General features: G+C 35.2%; 1 protein-coding gene across 36 annotated transcripts in view; it reads right to left on the bottom strand.

The window, feature by feature from the left end:
* The window catches only part of LOC140683684 (uncharacterized), a 545,997-nt gene that overhangs the window by 519,079 nt on the left and 2,105 nt on the right, over positions 1-24,813 (bottom strand). For 2 of the 36 annotated variants that reach the window (XM_072926699.1, XM_072926694.1), the window contains exon 1: positions 3,599-24,808. The exons of the other annotated variants lie outside the window; for them this stretch is intronic. Coding sequence is in view for 1 of the 2 variants with exons in the window: in XM_072926694.1 (XP_072782795.1) it covers positions 3,599-3,603 (5 nt within the window). In the remaining variant the exon portion in view is untranslated. Of the gene's footprint in view, positions 1-3,598; positions 24,809-24,813 lie in introns of those variants that run through there. 36 annotated transcript variants of the gene reach the window in all.

The raw sequence follows: 24,813 nt of genomic DNA, 5'->3' as shown, positions 1-24,813 counted from the left end.
ATCATACATTCAAAATAGACTTATTGCCACCAATCCAGAACTAATTCTGCCTCCCGGTACCTTTGACTAACAACACTATGGAACTTCGTGAACATGCACTATTCTTTCCCAGGAAACTCTAGGTTCAATTGATGCTCAGGAGGAATCTGCTCTGATAGAAAACCATGATTGTAAGTAGAATTTTTATTTCATTTGCTGCAGCACCTGGAAATTGTGTAATAAACAACTGCACAATTGAAAAGAAGGTATCATGATCAAAACAAGTGATAGCTTCCCTGGAACACTTGGATTGTGTTCCCCTGCTGCATGCCTTAATAACATCGATAAGGCACTTAAACGTAGCCTTTCTGAGGCATCATTAATTGTGCGCACACATATCCCATTCCAACTTATTCCTTAAATATCTTTTGCAAAAGTGATGAAAACATAGTTGTAAATGTAATCCAGAGGAGTTCTGTTTTCAACATACAGAAGTTAATTTACCACATATAACATTAAGTACTCTGAAAAATTAGGTTGTAAGGTTTATTTTTTTTCAATTTGTATATCCTGGATTATTTTATATGGATAAAACCACTTTCTTTCCTCCCTCATTTCTCTAGAAGATTATAGAAATAAAATAATTAAGATTATGAAGACTCAGACATTGAGCAGCATGAAAATGCAGTAATTCAGACTTCAGAGCAAAAACGAGCAACACAAAAGGCAGAAGGTTACACGTCAAATGACAGGCCAACAAAGCTGAAATACAGTTGTAACTGAGACCTGTATTTAATATCTACATATTTAATCTCAATTGCACAGATTGCAGTCAGGGAGTAAGCACTGGAATTCACTTAACTGTCAGGGAGCAGAGTTCAAGAATGCCTGGTCATGGAAAAAGTAGGGGATGGACATGAAAAGAAGTTTGGAAAGAGCATTCTGACAAAGAGGCAAAGAATAAGGAGAAGCCTGAGAGCAGCTGGGTAAAAACTGGAAAAAAAAGCCACAAGGAGAAATGAGATAAACACTAATATTTTAATACCTGTACTATATCAGAAAGCCTCTGCCACATGGAGAGTAGGGAGGAAAATTTGCTAAGATGTTAGCAAAAGGTGAGACTGGATATGGCTATGAATGAGACTGAAAATTGGGAGAAGTATTTGGAGTAAGAACTAGAGTGGCTACATAGGAAATGTGGAATTGTATATGCAAAGCAGAAAGGAAATTTGATGAAGACAGTGGACACACAGACAAATAAAACTCTTACACTTCTCATCTCTCAGTTTCAGCTTCTCAGCTTAAATGTACCTTCCAAAAAGTCTTTTTCACAATTAATTTCTACTTTATCCTCTAGTTTCCACTTAGTTTCTCTCTCAATCTTTTTAAGACTCAGCAGACATGTTGTTTTCAACCTCAAGCCAATCCAAGCACCAGCAGCCAGGCCAGGGCTTGCAGTGGCCCAGCTGAAAAGAATTGCATTGCAAATCATAGAGCTGATGCCTCGTTGCTATTCTCACTCAGAACTGCTCTAAGAAGGAAATTTATTCTGAGTCAGAACTAGTTCAGTAGGAATGGCCCACGTACGAACTGAGGCAATTGCACGTCTGGGGTGGATACACAAGCCCTTGTTAGATATAGGAGATGCAAAGGAGACAAATACATTCAGCTGCCATCTCTTACAATTACAAACTATGAAAGTATAGAGCATGCTTAGTGATTATGATAGAGAATTAGAAATTAAGTTCCAGGAAGTCCCTGCTGACTATATGTACACTGAGCACACAGACCCCAGGTTTTTAGACAATAATAAATCTTGAAGGAAAGGAACTGGGAAGGAAGAACCAAGTTTGGAAGCTTTGGATAGAGCCTTCTGCACCCAGTAAACCTAGTCATATTTCTGATGTAGCAGCTAGTTCCATGTCAAAGTACAAGAGTCACAAAGTATTTAAATTAAAAACAGCAATTGTTTTCCTTTCCCCCCCACTTCTTTTTAGTTTCTTTTTATTAATGACTGGGCCATTTTTGCTCCAATGACCATAACAAACTAGCTGAGGGAGACATTAGCAAGAAAATTTTTGCATCAAATTTTTAAACTTAGGCAAGTTTCAAATAAATGAAAATGGGCCTGTATTGGTCCTATATCCATACCTGTCATACTCTTCTTTGGGAAATACTGTTCCTTTGCAAAGACTGAACTATTTGTAATTATCACATGATTCTGTCTTTTAAAAAGAAAATGTTTTAGAAACATTTTACAATGATACATAATAATTTTATCCTTGATGCCATCCAATTTTTAACTTCATTTCAATGCCTGTCTATATATTGGCATAAGCTACAATGAAGATCACAGAGATGGCACATTTGTACTGCAAAATAAGGTTAAAAGTAATTTAATTAATATTATAGAAATTATTTAAGGTCTAGCTTTTGAAAAATGCTTAAACAGTCACCACTCACTGGAAGAAAGAGCACAAATCTGAGATTTTTTTTTCAAGAAATAAGGAATTATCTTTTTTTAAATGGTAATTAGCAAAACTGGAAAAAACTTGCATCATCATTGTCTTGGTGGTCAAGAGGTGCCATTGAGAGGTCAAAGTGATTCTTTGCTCTAGTTAAGATATAAGATACTCTGAAGTACACTGATGAACACATGCCTCTACTCAGCTTACACATTCATTCTGGCAGACAGAAAAAAGCACTTTCAGTCCAGGTAGTAAAAGTATTCTCACGGAGAGTAGGAAAAGTAAATTTGTCTTTCCTGACACAAAGGAAAAAAGTGCACTAAGATCTCCCACATCTGAGCTGAACATTCTAGCATGTGAACACGCACAAAATGGATAGAACAACACAACTATCATTGACATCATCAGTCCAGCCCTTCTCCTTCTTTTTAATTTTTCTACTTTTTCTGAAGGCTGTTGTTTGGGTAAGTCCATCACAAGCTGTGATTTGCTTTAAGTAAACCAAAAGCAGAGACCGGGACCTAGACTGCATTTAAGTAAACAAAAAATGCAGTAGGTCTCTGATTTTTTAAAAGAAAGCTTTACCCAGAATTAGTAGCTTAAAAAAAAGACTTAGCATCAAGGAAGAATGCAACAACGTAAGATTTAGTGTCACTAGAGGTGACAACAGAGCTGTAAACTACAAACACCTAAAAGCTTACAATACAAGCTGTCAAGCAAAGAACTCCCTGCAGGTTTAGACCATCTGGATAGCTCCAAACTTTTCTTAATCTCAGTCAAAAAAGAACATGAACATAGATGTATAAGCAGTGGAATCTCAAACAGGAATGGAGACACTACTTAGCATCAGCTACTTAAGTATTCAAGTAACATATCAAATTTCTGCATCCACAAATCAACAATAACATCAGTAAGCAGCCAAGTTTTCACAACATAACCATCAAAGTACTCAAAAACATGACCTAAAGTGAGAGAATCAAGAAATTTCACCTTCTTAGTATAATGGATAGTTATATTACAGTCGATAAATATATACACGGGAAGACAAAATTCATTTCAATCTCACAGACAAAAGCATAACAAGACCCAGGGGCTACAAACTGAAGACAGACAAACTTAGAGTTAACATCTTAATTACCAATGATGAGTACCTCATTGAAAATTGTGACAGACACTCCCATCCTTGAAGTATGCTTTTTAAAAAGAAAGGTAGAGAGGTTTTTTATCTTTAGAGAGACATGACCTAGTTCAAATGGGAAGAAACTAAGACAGCCATGAGGTCTCTGTTGTACAGTATGCCAGGCTAGATGATCACAGTACTCCCTTCTGGCTTTTTAATCCATGAAACTGTGTACATTTCCATTTCAATGAAACTGCATCTTTCAATGAGCATTTTTTAAAGGAACAGCTTTCCAGTGAGCTCTAGTTATGCCTTGAAGGCATAGCACTCTTTTGGTGGAGGCTTGTGAAAAACTTCTGGATAGCACAATATGGTGTTACTCTGAATGGAGCAAGCATTCATTCCTTTCTGAGACAGAGCTGGGACCAAGTACAGAATACAGTAGAAACTGCTTTGTTTAACATATTAATTTGAAAATTAACTCTTTGCAGCATAACACTGAATCAGTTTAAGCCCTCAGTTCCACCATCATTTCATTAATTTCACAATCGCTTGGCATAACCTAATTTTTTCGTTATGTTTACCAGATATTTTCTCTTAAATCACCATAAAATTGGGGGGGGGGGGAGGGTCCTACTGTAAAAGTGTTACACTGGAATATGTTTGGATTGTGACTTCTGATTTCATTTCTTCAAAAAGGAATTCTATTTTTATGCATCAAACTACATGGAAACCTGAACCAGAAAAAGACAAATGGATAACATTGGGCAGTTCACACAGAATACATTTTTTGCACCAAGACAAATTACTAGGGCAGACACAGTCTTCAGATTGGTTATGGCAATCTAACCAGTTCATTATTGTCCATTTGAGTTAAACCATCACTTTACAATATTAGATAATAAAATATTTTTTTAAATCCACCTTATTATAGGATTTTGGAGTTTTGAAGTCACTTATTTTGACAGTTAGCAATAAATTTAAACTAATCTGTTTTCAGTATGGGGCACAGAATGTTACTTATTCATATCTATTTCATTTTCTTACAGCAGTCTCCATTTCATTAATATGTTCTTGTGATTTTTATTATCTCATTTCAGATGTGTAAGGAATAAGAAAAAAAATAAAAAAAAGATTAAGATAATTCTGACTGCTGACACACAGAAGTAAAACTATAGATCCTTTACATGAAATTAATTTTTTCTGCAGGTAATACAATGAAGTGCAAAAACCTTCAAGTTCAATGACATAATAGCAGCTTAAATGCAGCTACCCAATAAACACAGTGTATAAGGAATTAAAACACAAGCATATCTTAAAGGTAGAAAGGATAATCAGAACAGTTTACTACCTTCTGAAAAGATCTCATTATTTTGTGAGTCAATCTCTGACTGCAATTTATATGTGTGCATGCACTATAATCACATTTAACCTTGAGAAAATCCTGCATCTGTTACATGCTTTATCAGGGAGTACTTGTACTAGTAAGTCTGAAAACCAGTTCAGATTTTATATTTCCTGTAATGCCAACAACAACTCATGCAATTATTTGTCTGCTTTTAGATTAGTGTTTGTGAATAACTTCTTATGCCAGCTATTAGTAGTTATCTTTTTGTTAATATTTTCATCACCATATCTGTAGAGGTCACTGTGATAGAAAGGGCAAATCATATAGAAAATATCTGTAGTTATAAAAAAAGAGCTTGAAAATAACACTATTTCTTTTTCACTGCTTCATCCACAATGTTACCTCTCACGGTCTGACCTCAACTGTGTAACGATACCTGATGAGAGCATAAGAATAGCAACAACCACATGTTTCTCCATAATTGCTGTTTGTCAGCCATTTCTTCAGCATTAACAACATTCCAGACAACTCAAGGTCAACTATATCTTACGCTAAGGAAAAACACCCTTCCTATCAAAAGAAACGGGCCAGCCAACCAAATCCATTGCCAGCTTCCAGATGAGTGCTTGATTTTGGCTCAGTTTTGTACCCACAACTAAGGAAAGCAAAGCCATTGAGTAAATTCTGCCAGTATAAAATGGCAATCAAAGCAACTGAAAATATTGTCAATACTTTTTTCCCGTTTATACTCAACTCTGTGTTTTTGCACAGCGTTTTAATTCAGAGAGTTAAACTAGTGCCCTGAGATGACCTTCTGTATAGATTTGACCTTAAAAACGTTTTAGAGGATGTTGATATGAAGACAATTTAGAGAGAGCTTTGCAAGGAAAGTAGCCATATATCACCAATAACGAAAATAATGTATCTTGGGGATGTAAATAGGAATTACTGTTTGCCATTTTTACCAAGTGCTAGATAAAACTGTATGAAAGGAAGTATTCTTTAGTTTGATTTCTCTTACACTCAAAATATTATATTTTATTCATTCTCCATATCTAGACATTTCTAACAACAAAAACAATAGTTCTCAATTTTTCATAGGAAAATTAAAACAAACTCATGAAAAAGCTACCAGCTTGGGTAAAAATATATTGCTTTATTCAAAGATGCAAATGCCATCCTACAAAAACTTTAGATTCTTTTTCATTATAAAATTACTTCCAAATTTAATACTGGACTATTCATCCTTTCTTTGAAGTACTAAAAAACAAGATTAATGTATTCCAATCTTTTGGAATATAAATCTTTTAGAAGATTTTTAAAGAAAGATTTAGAAGGATCTAATGCCATGAAGCATTTGGCAAGAACATCAGTTGACCTTATGCACCAATTGTTTCATGTCTTTTGACACTGAAACTGTTTTTTCTTCACCTCCACAACATGACCTGTGTTTCACTGCCAAACCAGACCTTGACATTAAGAGAAGAAATACTGGTAGCAGCAGATTTTAGGGCATCAAAAATGTCAGATTCAACATCACCAATCTCATGAGAACATTGCAGTATGCTGACAGAATTTTCCCCAAAAAATTTGTTCAATATCAACCCATGGTTGCTCATAAAAATTGTACCGACTTTTCTGTTGCAATGCCATTCAGATTGATAAATTCTAAAACTTGCAAAAAGGTATCTGGGTTTTTTCCTAGCTAAAGAACTATTGTTAACAAAGATGCATGTCTCAACAGGCAGACATCAACTAATGAAGCTTGACACCATGCTAAACACACTATTATAAGTAACCGATGAAGTTTTACAGAGATTAAGTGATAAGAGCTACAAGCTGTGCTCAGTCCAAGTTCCAGGTTTAGAATTATGATGTGCATTAACCAAATTTGTTTGGACTTCATACAACAGGGTTTAAGTTTTGTCATTATAATAATTCAGTGTATAATTAAATGCCAGATTAACTCTTAGTTCGGACTGTTCCATGTATTAAAAAAAAAAAGGACGTTCTGATGACAGAAAATCTACTTGCAAAGGTATCATTATAATTAAATCATGTAGCACAATAAATGTTTAACATATTTAATATGTTTGTTGAATCTACCTGTTGTTTCAGTTATTGTAAAGTGACAGTTTACAAACAGAATCCCAATGTTGAGAGCTCTTTGACTGACCATGTAATCACTGAAGGTCTCAGTGTTATGTGTAAGTGCATATATAAAACTGACTAGGAAGGATCAAAAAGATAACAACACAAACCAAAGAGAAAACAAGATTTAGAGCCAATAAAAACTAAAACAACATGACCTCGAAAATTTTTTTGCTTGTATTAAATTTAATGATTTGAAGTTTTGTATATCTACACAGTACTCAGGGAAATATATGCCTATAATTCTACATATTTTGATTGCAACTCATTTTCCTGACATTCTTCTGTTTGAGTCTCAGGCTCACTGCAAATACATGCTTAATTTTAATGTGTGTGTAGCTCCAATGAAGTCACAATGAGGTATTTGGTATATAGGTGTCTTTAGTATTATATGTAGTATATGGGTATATGTGTGTTTTTAGTATGTAGCCTTTCTAAAGGAATCATCCTTTCACATCATTATATAAACATCTCCTAGGGTAAAGTAGTGATTTAGTGTGGGATGTTGAGGCAATTACAAGCTAAATTCAATAGTTTAACAATCTAAACAAGAGTAGTATGTTTACATTGTATAATAGCATTAATCAGGTATAAAAATATCTCCTCTAAAGGACAATTATTAGGTTTTTAAAACTCTTTCTAAAGCAGAAAAAATATTATCCAAGACATTTGTTTGTTAGATTTCTGTTGAAATTATATTAGAAAATTCCCTCAGAAACACTTAATGGAATACAGCTATTCCAGAATAAGAGGATGTACTTGCTCAGCAGGGTGCTGATACTGTGAAGGGAATACAGATTTCTCTACATTATCTGTTCCAGTGTTCTTTAGAAGCACATAATACAACTACCTGGCAGCATACATACTCTATTCAATATTTTGAATGCGAAGAATATAAAAGTTATGCAACTCCAAAAGTGTCATCAAGTCATGTGATGCAAGGGGGTGTTTTGCACTGGTAAGTGATAATAAGTCCTTTTTCCTAAAATTTCCTTTTGAATTTGTTAAGCACAGTAAGGATGTTTCAGAATTCTTCCCTTGTCTGCCCCTTCACAATTACAACAATAATCACAGCACACCTTAAAGTATACAATTAGATCTTTTGTCTTCAAATGTTTTGCCTTTACAGATTTATTCTATAGCTAGGCTGAGGCCATATGAGAAATATGTAAATCATCAATAAAAACATCTTGGTGCTCTTATTGTCTTCTATGTCAGCTGGGCACCAACAAAGAAGTCAACAATGAATTATGTACTCATGCTTTTATTCATGACTGCAAGCTACATTGACTTATAGAAATGATTAAATAATCTTGATTTTATGGAAAATATGCATTAGAACTAAACTGCACACTTAATTTTTTTATGAAATAAATCCGACCAGGAGTATGAAGCAGACTTATTGCTTCTACAGGAGTCTTTTCGAAGTGGATGTGAAGAACATAATTCTCCTCTCAGCAATGCTTAACTAAGACGGTAAGTAAAGAACGAACACACCTCAGGACATATTGCATCAAACTTTCAGTATGCATGACACTGGAACTTTTCCTCTGCTTATTTCCTCCAAAGGAAACCATAAGAAGGCATTTCTTCTATAAGCTAAGACAGCATTACTTCACTGGAAAACACAAGTTACAATGCCCTTTTGTTGCCAGTGTTTGTTACCCAAGATTATTAGGAATATACGACCAGAAATAGTGATTTTAATGTAACATGTATTAACTTTAGTTGAATTTCCAAGATCACAGAATGTCGGAGGTTGAAATGGCCTTCTGAAGGTCATCTGGTCCACCTCCCCAGCTTAAACAGGGCCATCTATTCTTTTACTGCAGTCATGCAACCATCCCACATCTGATTGATCCCAACAAGATAATATCCCTGCAACTGCATATAAATCTCTTAATTTTCCTCATATTTATGCTCCACACTAGTGCACGGACCATCACAGAGACATGCCAGCATGCTGATTTCTCAGAAAGAGTCTGAGTTGTTGTTTTTTTCCATAATGCCATTTTTCCTAAGGCATTTCCTTGTTTACACACAAGTGCTTGAATTAGAAAGGCCTTTTTTTGTTAATTTTGTGCTCCCTTTCATTCACATCACCCCAAGCTTTTTGCTGTTAACCCTGACCATCACTCTCTCACAGGGCTGGTAGTAACTCTTGAGCTTTTTGACATGGGTATTTGAAAGCCCTAATTTTCAGGTCAGACATTCTGCTGGCAAAGATAGCATTGGCCTGCTTATGGGGGTGGATTCCAATCTCTTCCAAGTAGGTTTTGATCTTCAAGCAGGGTCCCTTGGTCACAGAAATCCAATCTCAGTTGCCACCAGCAGCTCTATAACCAAACCCTGATGTGCAGTATCCTCGCAGCCCTCCCTTTCCTTGCAAGATTGAGAACAAGAGCTGGGCCCCCACATCACTGACTGCATCCTCCAGAGCTCTGCAGTCAGTTTCGATACTCTCCAGGTTACCACCAGCAGTATCACAACAGAAGAACAACAGCCACAGGTCTGGACAAGCTTTGGCAACACAGCCCCGAATCCAGATCTCAGGCAAGCAGAACATTTCTCTAGGTTGGGTTGGCAAACAGCTGTCTCCAGCCCCCACTGCATGGAGGTTCCTACTTCCATCACTCCCCATTTCCTCCTATCAGCCTTGCATAGCTCAGGGTCAGCTGGCCCAGAAGCTTTGCTGGAAAGTACACCTGAATACCCCTCAGCTTTGAAGAATCTCTTTTTATTCCTGCCAAAGCCCATTTTCTGTTGCTGGGTATCCAGTGTGCAACTACATTGTTAACTCCAGAACCAACAGTTCCAATAGTTCCAGATACTGATTAGTTAATCTCCTATAGAAAGCACAAATCCCTGTATTTTTCTTTCAGAGAAAATACATCACAGATTATGCATGGAATAGATTTAATTTTTGAACATTATTGATTAAGAGGGTGTTAAAAAGGACACTTCCCGTATTATACTGATACTCTGAGTTACATGATTTATTATTTCTATGAAAGGGCTTTGGTTACCAGACAAGCATTCATTATGAGGGTGTAAAAATAACTGAAATAAACAAAATACTTTAAGTATATTCAATACTGCAAACTTAGTTTTGTGTAGTGAGTCTTCCAAAGAATTAATGTTTGATATATGAGCCAATTAGACAAAAAGAACCATTCAATTTACTTTATAACAAATACATTTTATTCAAAATGCCCTTGAAAGCAACTATACACATCCTGAGTGTATAGTGTTCCTTCCTATGTACTCTCTAATCCTTGCCAATGAAATTAGTCTTTATTGATTTCCTAGCTCACTAACAAAAATGTCAAAAGAGAAGAGATAAATGAAAATAGTACTGACCTCAGTTCATCAGTTTTGTACTTTTTGTTCTTTACATATATGACAACTTTATTCATAAAGTCACTTTTTGTGCCTTTTTTTTTTTCAGATGTTCCAGTCTGCCTAACAAAGTATTTAAGAAACATCAGGGTCTCACTGGAGTTTTTAGTATTACCTGGTGAGGCTTACCTTTTGTTAGTTTAATGCATTTTAATACTGCACAGACCAGTGTGGAAATATCCTGCAAATTTTAGGTTCATCTCCATCGCATGTAACCAGGACCCAGGTCACTTGGCAAAACTGAACCCTATGATATTCCCATGGGCTCACTCCTCAAGCTTGTCCAGATCCCTCTGGGTGGCATCCCATCCTTCAGGCATGTCAGCAGTATCACACAGCTTGGTGTCAACTGCAGACTTGCTGAGGATGTACTCAATTCCATTGTCTGTGTCACTGATGGAGACATTTAACAGAACTGGCCGCAGTACAGACCTCTGAGGGACACCACTAGTCACCAACATCCATCAGGACGTGGAGTCATTGATAACCTTGCATTATTCTTACATTTTGTCATTTGCTGCCAACTCTTTTCAATTGCACAGTTGAAAGGACAAAACCCCAAAATATCCCCAACCAAAAGTGAAACAAACTCCACTTCATTCTTATTTTCCTCAAGGTCTTCTAAGAAAATCTGTCACCTCCTTCAGTTGCACTGTTTTGTTTGCTCACAATTCTGTGAATTTTTGAGATAAAATATTCAAGGAAGTTTATAAGATCTTTCAATATAGCCTCTTCAGAACACTCCCTATCCTTTGTAACTTTTTAGCAATTATAGATTGGGTCTGGTTTTTTTTTTTTTTTTTTAATTAAGAGTGATCCACTAATCAAGAAACCCATGAGATTACTTTAGATTTTACTTGTAGGTCATACAGCTGTTAATTAGACAAGAAGAAGTATCTTGTAAAATATCTTTGAATTCATTTTTTTTAGAATTATTAATTTGTGCAAAATTAGCTTGGAGTACCCATGTTTGATAATGTAGAAAGATGTGCAGATAACAATAGAAAAAATATGTGAGGTTATACTACTAATTTTAATTCTGTCTGATAATTCTTATAATTTTTGGTCACCTAAACACACACACAAACAATAAAAGGTAAAAAAAGCTATTCAATGACTGAACATAAGTGAAAAAAAGTCTTAATTACTTATCTATTGTGTAATTAGGATGACATTGAAGCGAATTAGAGCTCTCTAGAGAACAATAATGTAGCCAACTACACACAAACATGTACACATATCTACAAATATGTATACTTACCCTATACTTCTGCATATACATACATTGGGTAAAAATTAGGCCCTGCTACTTTTCCACAAGACCATAGCAATAAGTCTAGGTCAGCCAGGGAACTGGTAGGACAAACAACTTGCTCTTTAAATTGTTTCTCCTTCATGTACTACACTTTTGCCAACACTATGAAATACAGAAACTTTGTACTTACTTAAATTCACAGAAAAATAGCTAAGCACCTTCAAGAAGAAGCCCTGGGAACTTCTAAATCCAGTCACAAGTCTGTTCCAGTTGTTATGGTATTAAGGCAACTTAGAATTTAATAAGCTATGCTTTATAGAGGCACAGGATGGGTGAGGTTGGGAGGTACCACAGTGGGTCAGCCTGCCTGCCCGAGCAGGGTCATCCTAGAGCACATGGCACACCAATTTGCCCAGATGGTTCTTGAATATCTCCAGTCAAGGAGACTCCACAACCTCTCTGAGAAACCTGTTCCAGTGCTCAGTCACCTGCACAGGACAAAAGTTCTTCCTCATATTTGGACGGAATTCCCTGTGCATCAGTTTCTGCGCATTGGTAGGTTGTCCACCAGGCAGCAAGCCCTTCTCTGCAGAGCTGCAATCCAGCAGGTCAGCCCCCAGCCTGTGCTGGTGCTGGGGTTCTTCTCCCCCAGGTGCAGGACTCTGCATTACTTTTCTACAGATTACCTTGTCTGTATTTACAGAACCATGTCACACATATGTGCTACTGAGATTCAAGAATGAAATCTCAAACTGGATTTGAGTATTTCCCCTTAGTATACAGTTTGTATATTTTTTTTGCTCCATGCTGTTCCTTTTGATTAAAAAAAATACAGACTTTGGCAGACTAAAGTGGGTTATTTATTTCTAAGTGTTGAAGCATTTGAAACAGGTATCATTGCAATACACATTAAAAGATTTATTTATTTTACTTTCCAGTATATTTGATTTTCAAGCCCACCACAAGAATCTAGGATGGAAGAGCTCGAAAAAAAAGCACTTGAAGATCAAAAAGAGTAACTGTGGCAATCTTAAGATTTCTTAAGTCATACCATCAAATATTTTTTTCTAAAAAATAACTGGAAAAGTTAAAAGGCATAAGATGGAAATAATAGAAAGCTTAGATTTCAATGTGTAAAACAGAATCTCCATTACACTCAGCTTTTAAAAAGCAGTAAGTCCACTCAATAATTTCCAAAAATAAAATCTGTATCAGTCACTTTCATTGATAAAAGTGGAAAGAAGCTTCAGTAAGATAACTGACACAATCAGAAAAAAAGATATTACAAGAAAAGTCACAGAAATTTATAAATATATGAGTGCTTTTTTTCCTTGGAAAATTTATTGCAACATCTATAATATAAAACACTCCCCCAAAATACACTGTAAATGCCTGTGATACTGTAAAAGGAATATTTATTACAGTTGTCTTTAGGTGAAGAATTCCAGAAAATTTTAAGAATCTGGAATATTAACAAGTCTTGCATGTAGAGTTTTATTACTCTATAAAACCTGTGCATGCATGCATCAGTGTATCCAATTTAAATAAACACAGTTTTCTGCCTATTTTTTCAGGGCTACATTGTAGGTAGTGCCTGCATATTTACCTGAATAATTACAACACTCCGAAACGCTCAGTTTACATTAACCACAATGTAAAACATAGTAATAGAAAATAATGCTCAAAATAAAAATCTTTGGATCTGCTAACGTGTATTTCTGTGTGTGCGGGGTCTCACTCTCTTTGATGGATCCCGACTGGTACGTGAATTTCCATTCCAGACAACTGCTAAATTTCTCGGCAAGGTTATCAGATTGGGGCATTTAAATTCAGCCAAAGCAGCAGATGTTTTGAGTTAGTTCAGTGGCTATTCATGAGCACATATAACAGGTACCAGAGGAGTTGTTATCAAAGATGATTCTATTAAAGTACTACTACCAACTGTCAACTTTTGATATTTATCACTTCATGTTCGTAGGTATATTCCAATTTTTTTTCTTTTCCTAGATTAAGAAAATTGATGACACAGAGAAAACATAAAGTGACAATTTTAGCTAAAATTTTGGAAGATTTTTATAGCAATAAGAAAGAAACTTGATGTTTTTTAAAAGCTCAGAAAAAATAATTGGCAGTAATTGGTGATTTTTTTTGCTATTGATTATTTAATAATTGAGGAAAAGGAATGGATTATTTGGGGCTAGGAAAGTGAATAATCCATTGCAAAATAATAAAATAATCACTTGAAAAAAGAAAACAGTGAATACTGTAGACCACAAAATAATAGAGATATGAAGAGCAAAGGACAGTAAGAAAATAGGAATGCAGGGCATGTGGTTCAGTTTTCTAGGGTATGAGTAGAAAGAAACATCAGTAATAGCTTCCCATCAGAAGCTCCTACTCCTAAAAGCCTGGCACCTGACCTGATTCCTCAGGATATGGATCAGGTTTCTATGAATAAGAAATAATGAGTATATTTAAATTAGTTTAAATGAAAGAAACGCCATATCTTTACTAAGACACCAAGCTTGGCAGCATTTTTTGTAGACTCAGAGAGAACAAAAAGCTCCTTGAACCAAAGACTATTGTTCCTTTTTACATGGTTTCCTGAAAAAAATGAGCTGCTTTGCTCAGCTCCTCTTGATCACTTCCAGTAACCAATTCCATCTCAGTCCAATACATGGGAAAAGGTCTCAAAGATTTAACATTCCCACAAACTTTGTGAAAGCAGATAGCTGTACTGGATGTCTGCTAGCTACAAGAAAAAGAAAATGCAACATGAATGCAACTTTTACTTAGTAGTGTAAACCTCACTTCTCAGTAAAGGCCCCCTTTTCAAATGGATTCTCTCTTGTTTAATACAGGGTATATTGCAGCCTGAGTATTACTCAATTAAAATATCAACTCACAAATACAAATCCATAGGCAATATTGATTAATTTAGTCTTACAGGACTATTTCTTAAACCAAAACTCTCTAATTCAAAGCATAAAACCAACCAATATGCTGCTCATTCCACTCTCTCCATCTCTTTGGCATGCAGCCCACCACTCTTTCTTCTTCTCCCTTGCACTAAGAATCTGGCATTCCTTCCTGCAGTGTGGCTCAGCACCCACTGGCTCCCCCACCATCCCTCTCAGACTATTGAACAACCTGGTAGTTAAAACGTGCTACATGAAAACACAGATGTGATCACACTTCGGGATTTCTGCAGATCTTAGTGCTGCCCATCTGCACTGAAAGCGTAGCAAGTACCTCTCCCAAAACATATCAGACACCTCCAGAGATGAAGGCAGCATTTCAGTGCCACACTTTTTATCACTAGATTTTAACAGACATTGAAGAGAAGCAAGAGTGCAGTGGTCACACCAGGTAGCTAAATGCAAGAACCTACATTTAAGGGGAAATTAAGATCATAGTAATATATATATGCTGAGTTTAAGGGATGTGCTGGTTTAGGCAACTGTAAAAGCACTGATTTCCATTGACTGCCATTTTCTAGAATTTATGCACCAAAGTTCCACAAATCTCATTTTAATAACTGAGACAGGCAATCTAGTTCTGACTGCTCTTGATCGTGCACATAAAAAAATGTCCAAAAATGGTATGGCATTGAAGTATCTTTAATATCTTTTACTTTTTTAACATTCTGCCAAAAAATACTGCAAATAACTTGCGAAATGTGCAATGTGTAAGGAAACGTGCATTTTGCTACTATACCACACAGTTTTCTTTGCAATAGGAAGCTCATCTATCCTTTGAATCAGATTTTAGTATAACAGTTGCTTTCAGAACATTTGAATAGGATCAGATCAAAAGTCCAACTGGTTCGGTATCCAATATAGGTTGAAAGAAGTAGTTGGAGAACACTGTTAGTACCAAGACATAGATGATATCATTGCTGCTATTACTCTAACTTAACGACACAAAATTTAAATGGGAAAAAATCTCATATCAGACTGTTGTATGATCCTGAGCCTCCCATGACAAATTTACTTGGCTTTATTAACAACCTTTACAGTTGAGCTGGAATGAGAGAAAGCTCATAAACAGTGTTAATGCTGGTAAAATAGAATACCGCTTTGTCTTGTCAACTAATAACATTTTGAGAAGCATTAACATTTTGAACCCCAAGTTTCAAAAATCTACCATTCAAAATGAATATGGAGAGAGATTGCAATTTGTATTTGCAACAGTTTGTACTGGGAAGACATCCCAAATACTCGTTCAGATCAAGGTATGTTCTGAAGCAGAAGTAGACAGCAGTATTGCATCACCACAAAGTTGTGTTCAATTTAGCTGCTGTGTTAAGATGTACAATACAGCAGCTCAAAAAATCAATATGCTAGTTCAGAGATATTATTTTTGAGATCCTAGCCAGTGTACTTGCACTTTAAATATAACACAATTGGCTTGATTGACCCTCGGTTTAGGGTCAGGAAAAATCTTGTGGGTTAATTATCCTTCTGTTTATTTATAATGGATAGGTAGCTTTTGTGTAGCTGTGATTATCTCATATATCTAGCTGATTCTCTGCTAATAATAGCTCGCTCTAAGAAGTATTAAGATATAGTATTGATTTTAAAAATATTAAACCACTGTGCTAATATACAAGAGCTTATTCAATTAGTAATGATGACTGGCAACATTTCTCTAAAAATGCTCTCTCCTCTATGGTGAATATCTAAAGTATAACTTAGCCAAATACATAAAATCAAAATCAAAATACTCAAAAGCAGTCAAAAATGTGAATTCTAAAATTTCAGGAATAAGAAGCAGTTTCCAAAAATAAAGTTTCAGAAAACCTCATCTTGAAGTATCTCAAACTGCTGTTACTAAATAACTAGCTGTTATTCTTTAAAAAACTCTGAAATAAATCTATTTTTAATTAAATTGCCAGATTTTCACTGTAAGTTCTCCAACACATTCTGTTCCATAAGCCTGGCAAGTTTTTGTTGTGCAGCTGCTTTACTGAGCAGTACAAAGGTGTTCTCTATTGGTAAATACCCAAAAAAGCTGAATGACAGTCAAACCGTGACATTCATTCTTTTTTTGAAATTTCTAGGTGAGTTTCCTGTTGGCTTAATTTTTAATTGTTTCTGCATGATTTATGATATCATACCTTCCATTTAAAAATTAAAATTCAGCTTAAATAGGCTCTAGATGAGGTCAAAACTATTTTCATAATTTCAACCAACAATATTGTCTGAGGTATTCATTATGCCAAACAAACAACAAAAAATCTCTTTCCTTTTATTCTTCTCAAATATCTGTCTATTCAAATGTGAGCAGCTGTCCATCCACTGAAATAAAACTGTAAATTTTCACCACTATTGCAAATGGTCAATTTTTAGGGTTTGTTTGGTTTTTTTACTAAGGACCATATTTTTTCATGCACCAGGACAAGGGACTATGCAGGAATTGCAGGAACTTTTCCCACTGAAGTGCAAGTGCATCGAACTTTTCCCATCTGTATGTGCTCAGAGTGGTGAGGGCTGCTTATAATTCATCCCTTGGTGAAAGGCAAACACCATTCATTCAATGCGCTTCTGAAAACCTGGGTTTTTTTTTTTTTTCCCAAAGACATAGTGATAAGAAAGGTCCATTGACTCAGCTCTTCCTCTAAAATGGACTTTCATAATCTCCTGGAAGGTTCAGTTTGAATTTGTACTTAGTATTGAAGTGGGAGAGGTTATTTTTCTAATTTAGTCCACAAAGTATAGCCATATAGTGAAAACCACATCAGTCTGAGCAGCGGATAAATTACAATATCTTTGGAGTGTTGTTTTACTGGATAAGGTTGACTAAAAGCATCTAGCTCTAAATGTAATTACAGCACAATTTTACAGCTTTTACCAACCTACTTGAAATTATTAGGTCTAATCTGTTATATGACACCATTGCATAATTTTCATTTTTCAAATAGAGTGGCTTCCTTATTTTGGTAAGTATTGTTAAATCTATTAGAATATGCAACATGCAATTAGGTATGATTCATGACTTATGCCCAGTAGTCCATTTGTGATGCATTTTCTGACACAGGTTTCATGATAATGTATTTTCATTTCTCTAGTTTTAACTTGCTGTGAGACAGCTGTCAATTTATTCTCATTCCTCTCTACTTTTATTGCTCCAAGCTTAAACTGCACATGTCAGACTGACAAGGAAAGTTTAATGTACTTCTAAGACTTGCAAGCATACCTGGAAAATTACAACAGAAAATTCTCATCAGGAAACCTGAGAAGTCTCTAAAAATTACAAATAATTCCTTTCAGCTTCTGTGTGTGTGTTTACTAAAAATAGTGGAGACAGAATAAAATTTAAGAGATTTTACAAAACAGAAAACTACTTCAGATAGACAAACTTCTTTTTCTCACTTGCCAGAAAGAAATTTCCCTCTGGAGATTTCAGATCTAGTCATCAAACATCATCCTCACCCTTCTATCTAGTATAACCCTTCTCTGCCAAAAGGATAATACAATTCCTATTCACATCCTACCATGGACATCTGGAAATAGGATCATCAAAATAGCATTATTTGCAGTTATCGTACAGACTGAGGCCTTTGAAGGTTAGATACCAGATAGAGGAACAAAACTCTTCTGGTTTTTATCCATGACTGACAGACACTGCAGAATAGTTCCTTTGTACAGTCATGTTAAAGTTTGTTATTATGAACTCTTCAGCCAGAATGCCTGTTTCAGCTATATTTATTTAAGTTCTTGCTGTCAAAACAAAGATTACATCATTTCACACCAATGTTTTACAAATTAGGTAGCCAAGACATCTGAAAATCAAGGGTAAGCTCATTTACTTTGGCAAAGTCTTTGATATTAACTGATAAAAACAGTATCTGCATACAGTGTTCTTAATGTACTGGCTAACAGCTCATATTTGGACAACCTGTACTGATTTCTAGGTGCATTTTTTTAAAGCATTTGTTTTTAGTGGTTCCTGTTATGTTTCAGAATGTCTTTAAAGAGAAAGGTCATCCTTTCTTCACTAATCCCTTTTTTAGAAGGAAAAAAACACCAAACAACACAAACTCCACAAACTTAATAAGAAATAGTTTTATAAATACATTTACAGTATAGGTAGCTAAAAATAGGTTTATGACACAGGTCAGACAGCCTTATCCCACACACTGAAGTAAGTACCATGGTTAATGAAATCTAAATGGGTGAGGAAAAGCTTCAGGGCTATATGATGGTGTTCCTACCAAGCTCTAAGAAACAGAGCAATAGGAAATCATATTAAAGGTGTGCAAAACATGGACACAAAAACATGACCTGAAATAAATAGAAAGCACAATAAAACTAAAGAACACGATTTGAATTTGAGGGCTTCAACACAGAGCTCCTTCCAATAATTAGCATTTTGACAAATTTCTCTTGCAAATCTTGAAGCAGAGTTATAAAAAGATGTTTTATATTAAAGATGTTTCACAGGCAGCTTATCAAATGACCTCTTCTGCAAAGTATTTATCATTTTAAAAATCAACTCTTTCCCCACCTCCTTTCAAGAATCTCACTACACAGATGCTTATCAGAACTCCTTAAATGATGACCATTAGAAACACTGTTTAATCTCCATACTTGCTCATACCAACCTGTTTTTATACATTTGCTCAAGTCCTAGAGTCTCTAGAAGCCTCACATCATCTTTAAATGATCCTAAGATGCCACTGGTGTGCTTTAATGACATACTAAGAGAAAAAACCTGCATTAAAAATCAAACTGTCCAAAGAGATTTGAACTTTAGATTCTGTGAAAAGTAGGAAGGTTTCCTTTTCTATTACACAACTGAGGAATGGAGATGCAAAAATGAAGTGAGTTCCTGAAATCATGCAGATGAACTATGTAGAATGAGAAACTGAATATGAGCCATCACCTTTGAATCATTTTTGCTAGTTATAGCTCTGTTTCTTAAGTTGATAAAGGAGGGCCTGAGATATGCAGAGCCCTTTCTTCCTTTCACAATATAAATATTATTGTAATATTCAGAGGGGGAAAAATCAACATATTTTTAAATACAAAATCTTTGAAGTTATGCTAAGTATACAATAATCATCTGAATTTTTTTTTTTTTTGTCATGTTACATTGAGGTAAAGAACACAAAGCACTAAGAAAAGGAAAAGGGCATATTTCCAAGATTGCACAAGAATGGACAAAATAGTATGGTGTTGGAAACCACAGGTGAAGCTTATTGGAGATCCACTTTCTTGAATGATTTCTGTAATTCTCAAATTACACTGGTCAAAGCTAGCTATTTTGCTTTTTATACATCTTTGAAAAATGATGTATATTTTATATACATCTTTGAAAATATGGTTTACACTGAGTGCCTTTGTATAATATCCACATCCACACAAAACATTGATCTGCTTTTAAAACTTACAGCCTTTGGAGAAGTCAGGAGAAAGAGCTTTGCTGACTAGCAAAGTGGGAGCCCAGCCTTTTGTCCCAACACTAGACATTGCAAGGTGGAGGAGTGATAGTTGGACTCAGAGAACTGCACCACTTTGAAATTAACTACCTTAATTCAAATACTGTCAACTAAAAATCCATGCAGTGGTGGCAAAGCAAATATTCTGGTTTACAACATTCTGCATCAAAAAGTTTGTGATATGGTTTAGCCAGAGCTTTCTGCTAAGCTTCATATGGGACTGCACAGCTGTACCTTCCACTTCTCCAAGTACATCTTCATATTTAATACTACCAATACAGTACACCAAAATGCTGATAGACAGCTGCACCACAACCACTCTCAACTAAAGCTATTCCTTCTGGAAAAAAAACCCTAAACCCTTCAGTCTACAGCTGGACTGACACAATCCTTCATCTGGACCAAAAGAGTCTGTATTGTCACTGTGTACTACATACCAGAAGGAACTTACATGCTTGAGAGACAAAAAGCTTTCTGAATAATTTTATTTGACCTAGGCTCTCAGACAAAGTATTATATTGGTCAAGCAAAGATAGTAAACAGAGGGCACTGAACAGAAATATTTTGAGGATACGTTATGCTCTGCCTGTAAGTGGCCCCTTTATTTCTCAATTTTCTTGTGCCCTAACCTATCAACTACCCAGAAACCAGATGAAATTCTATTGCAAAGAAGCTGTTAAAAGTTGAAAAGCCTGTGTTACTAGGGATTAGAAGGGTGGCAGCTTCACACACTTTTTGTATTCCTATCATTAGAAAGAGTCTAAACCTCTTTATTTTTGTCCTCTCTAGAAGCACAGAAAAAAACCCTTGTTTTCACCAATGATCTTGCAATCTAAATACTGCAAGAGACAAGAAATGGGATACTTCAAGAAAACAATGAAAAAAAGATAGTGTGATATGAAGATTTCAAGAACTGTTAAAAAGACATGTAGAAACAAAACAAGACTTTTAAGGAGGGATGCTTTGGGAATAGCAAAAACCTCATGAGTTTCAAAAAGAGCATGGGGAAAACCTTAAAAAGAAAGGCAGAAAAAATAGCATACAAGAAATGAAAACTCAGGTTTAATGAGGATATGAAGTAGTTCCTTGGATGAGAGGCAGTACAGAAAATATGAATAGATGGTAACACAGAAGAAAAGCCACTTGGAAGCAGTGAGATGCTTTTGTACAGTATTAAGCATTCCTACTACTATTTTTTCTGGCCTACTAGAGATGCAGATAAGAACTGCAAAGTTTTATGGATTTACATTTTACAGAAGATTGAGTATTTGAACTCTTCCAGTATATTATCTTATTTCCAGCTTGACTTTGCAAAAAAAATCCAAACTGGTTTATATCATGAATATTTATGGCTATTCTATTTTTCATAATAGATACATAGGTTTATATATAGGTTGGAATTCTTAATAGTGAGCCAATTATATGGAATTTTACAGACCAGAATGCATATGTTCTACTTGTGAAATATTTCCTAGAAAGCATTAGTGAATATAAATTCATTTGAGATTCCTATCAGATATTCTGACTACTGTCATTCTATTGGCATATATGTTTCAGTGGCGAAACAGATAAATTTGGAATTAAAATTATTATTAATAACTCTCTTTCCGATATCCTGACTACTGCCATTCTATTGGCATATATGTTTCTGTGGCAAAACAGATAAATTTGGAATTAAAAATATTATTAATAACTCTTTTTCCAGTCTCAGCATATATTTCCTTCAGTCAACTTTCTTCTTTGTCAATCAATTTAAAACAATGACTCAAAATTAAGACATCTTGGCATATGTATCTATTATTCCTTCTATAATGTAGTACTCCCACTGGCTTTCATGGGAATTATGCATATGAAAAGACTGTATTATTAGGCTAGATTAAGCGAAGACATTCAGAAATACTTAACTCATCATACCACTTCAGAACCTAATATTTAAAATGGTACTTAAGCCCGAAGCAATATAAACAAAAGTACAAAACACAACTATGGAAATATACTAATATACTATGGATGGATTTTTCTTAAGTCTTTTCAATAAAATTGAAATGAGTTAAAACTATTTTTCTTGCTTTTTGATATATGAACAAATAAAGAAATATGAATCAGGTCACTCCAAAATACTTGCAATATTCCTAAACGAGAGAAGTCACGTATCAGTAAGAGAACACTACAAATTAAAAATACATTGCAGATATATGAACTAGATATCTCTGTAACCATGTAAAGGTCCTCAAAATTTTTCTTGGTATCCATATGTCTCTTTTAACATATTAAATCTTATGCTCTGGAAGCATAGCCAGTCATCTTCAACTCTTCAGACACATGAGTTCCATTTTGACTCCCTAAGTATTGTTCTCCTCCCATGTCATGACCACTCAAGGATAGTATGAACTATCTTCCTCTGACCCAGGAGAGATATTAGGCCCTTCCTTTCTCTGAGCTAAAATTGAATGGACCTCCACTTTAACAGATTGGGTAGACAACAACTGGCCCTTTTGCAGACACATAGCTCAGATGTAGAGTCAACCTTCTAGGCTAGTTAGAATGGGATAACTTTCTCAATGTTTCTCTTTTTTTAACCTAAAACATACTGCTGCACAAGTAACCATGGACTGTTAGTTTTGATTGCTAGTAACACCCTTGCCACTTTTGTAATCTCACCTGCCTGTGATAGTGCCTCAAATTCAGATTGTCTAATCTGACTGGAAAAGTTCAGATTTTAACTTCTAACCACCAATCTACTTTATAACACGGATATTATAAAAATTTGCCTCTGCATTAGTACTTCTATGACTTGAAGCAATCCTGAGCATTGAACACTTCAGATATTCTTTACAGCTGGATAGTTCACATCTGGACATCATTAATTAGGTCAATCACAGGTATTTATCTTGTGAGATAAGGATATTGGAAACAATATCCATAAAGACTCCTGCTAGAAACATTAAAAACCTGTTCAAACACATGCTGTACCTTTTCCAATTGTACTGTAGATACCCTAGACTGTATCCTGAGTTAAAAGATGTCTTTGTACCAACCATGTGCAAGTCATTTTGTTAGGGAAACTGGATTTTCCTAAGAAGTGACAACCCCATTTCATTAAGTGAAAATATAGACTTGATATGGCATATGAAATCACATTTAAGTCTAGAACACTACATTTCAAGAAAGTAGAAATAATGAGAGTTCAGATCACAGCAACAAAAATCAAAGAAATAGAAGAATAATATTGGGGTTTCTTTCTATAAAGAAGAAAACAAAAACCAGGGATTATTTAAAAGAACAACACAGTGGAAACGTGACTGAGAATCTCCAATATGTGAGTCTGGGGCAAAGAGGAAAATAAAAACCCCTGTAACTATTAACTAACAAAAACTAATGGGTTTGAGTAATTTACTTTTAGCAGGTTAAGTTTAAGATCGGAAAGCACAAAAAACATTCTAATGGGAAGACTAATGAAATGCTGTAATAGATAACTTACTTTAGGCAGACAGGCAAGTGCTCACTAAAAAAGACAACTTTTCATGGCTTTGGAGGAAGAGAGAGGGGGCAGGTATGATGCTTTTAGGGAATAAGTTTCAATTGTATGATTCTATGCTGAAGTGACTGACAAAATGTAGCTGGGTAGTGAGTGACCCACTTGCTGTGGGATCTTGACTTGGAAGGCAAGTCTTTTTTCTGGAAAAGACCAAATCAAGTTCTTCATATATACAATCACTTAGATTCTGATATAATCTATGAATCACCTAGCTTCATTGATCCAATCTGCAGCTTCTTTATTCAACAGTTTGATGAAAACTACTTTGAGGGCTGGACTATATACAACCAATATCTGATCCAGCCATAGGATATAGGATTTTGCTTGCTAAGAGGAATATGTCCCATGGCCTTGAGGCCAGACAACATTAGCAACAGCTGCTAATAACACTGAATTCCAGATGTAGACCGCTGAAAAATTTAAAGGAATTAGTTTTCTAATATTTTGCTTTAAAAATCGAGATGTACTCCAAATTCTTGTTATCATATCTCTACTTTACTATTAAGCTGGGATCATTGGTGTTTTGTTTGGTTTTAATTTAGCCCTAAAACTTTTTACAGGCATATCAACTTTAATAATTAGAAGCACACTCCTGTATGAAGGCCACAAGTCTTTGGAGTCTTTGGACAGTTAATGCAAAGTAAAGAACCTTCTTTAGTCAGTTATTTTACTTCCAATAAAAATGTCTGATTAATGGGAGAACACAGGAAAAATATACAGCTCCCAGTCTAATTAGTAACTAAGTATGGAAAAACTATTATTTTCCAGCTTCATTTCAATATTCTTCCCTATTATTTTATAATAAGCAGCATGTAGAAGTAGGAAAGTTACATAGCCATACTTATTCCCTACATTTAAATCACTTGATCTAACACCAGGTAAACGATCCAAGGCAAAAAGAACAAACCTGCATCACAGTTCATCTTTTGGATGGTGAGAACTAAACTATTAGAAAATAAAGCTTCTAAAATGTATGACGACCATGACAGCTGAAACAGGTACAACAGCATTATAGCAAGTATCAAGTGTCCCCAAAGTTTCTACACATAACAAAGTAGCTCCCATCCAAAACATCGTAATTTGACAAATGAAATCCTTTAAAATACATCTCA

Source organism: Taeniopygia guttata, chromosome 3 (assembly GCF_048771995.1).
Source record: "Taeniopygia guttata chromosome 3, bTaeGut7.mat, whole genome shotgun sequence".
Lineage (NCBI taxonomy): Eukaryota > Metazoa > Chordata > Aves > Passeriformes > Estrildidae > Taeniopygia > Taeniopygia guttata.
The sequence above is the reverse complement of the archived record's forward strand: the minus strand, read 5'-3'. Positions and strand labels throughout refer to the sequence as shown.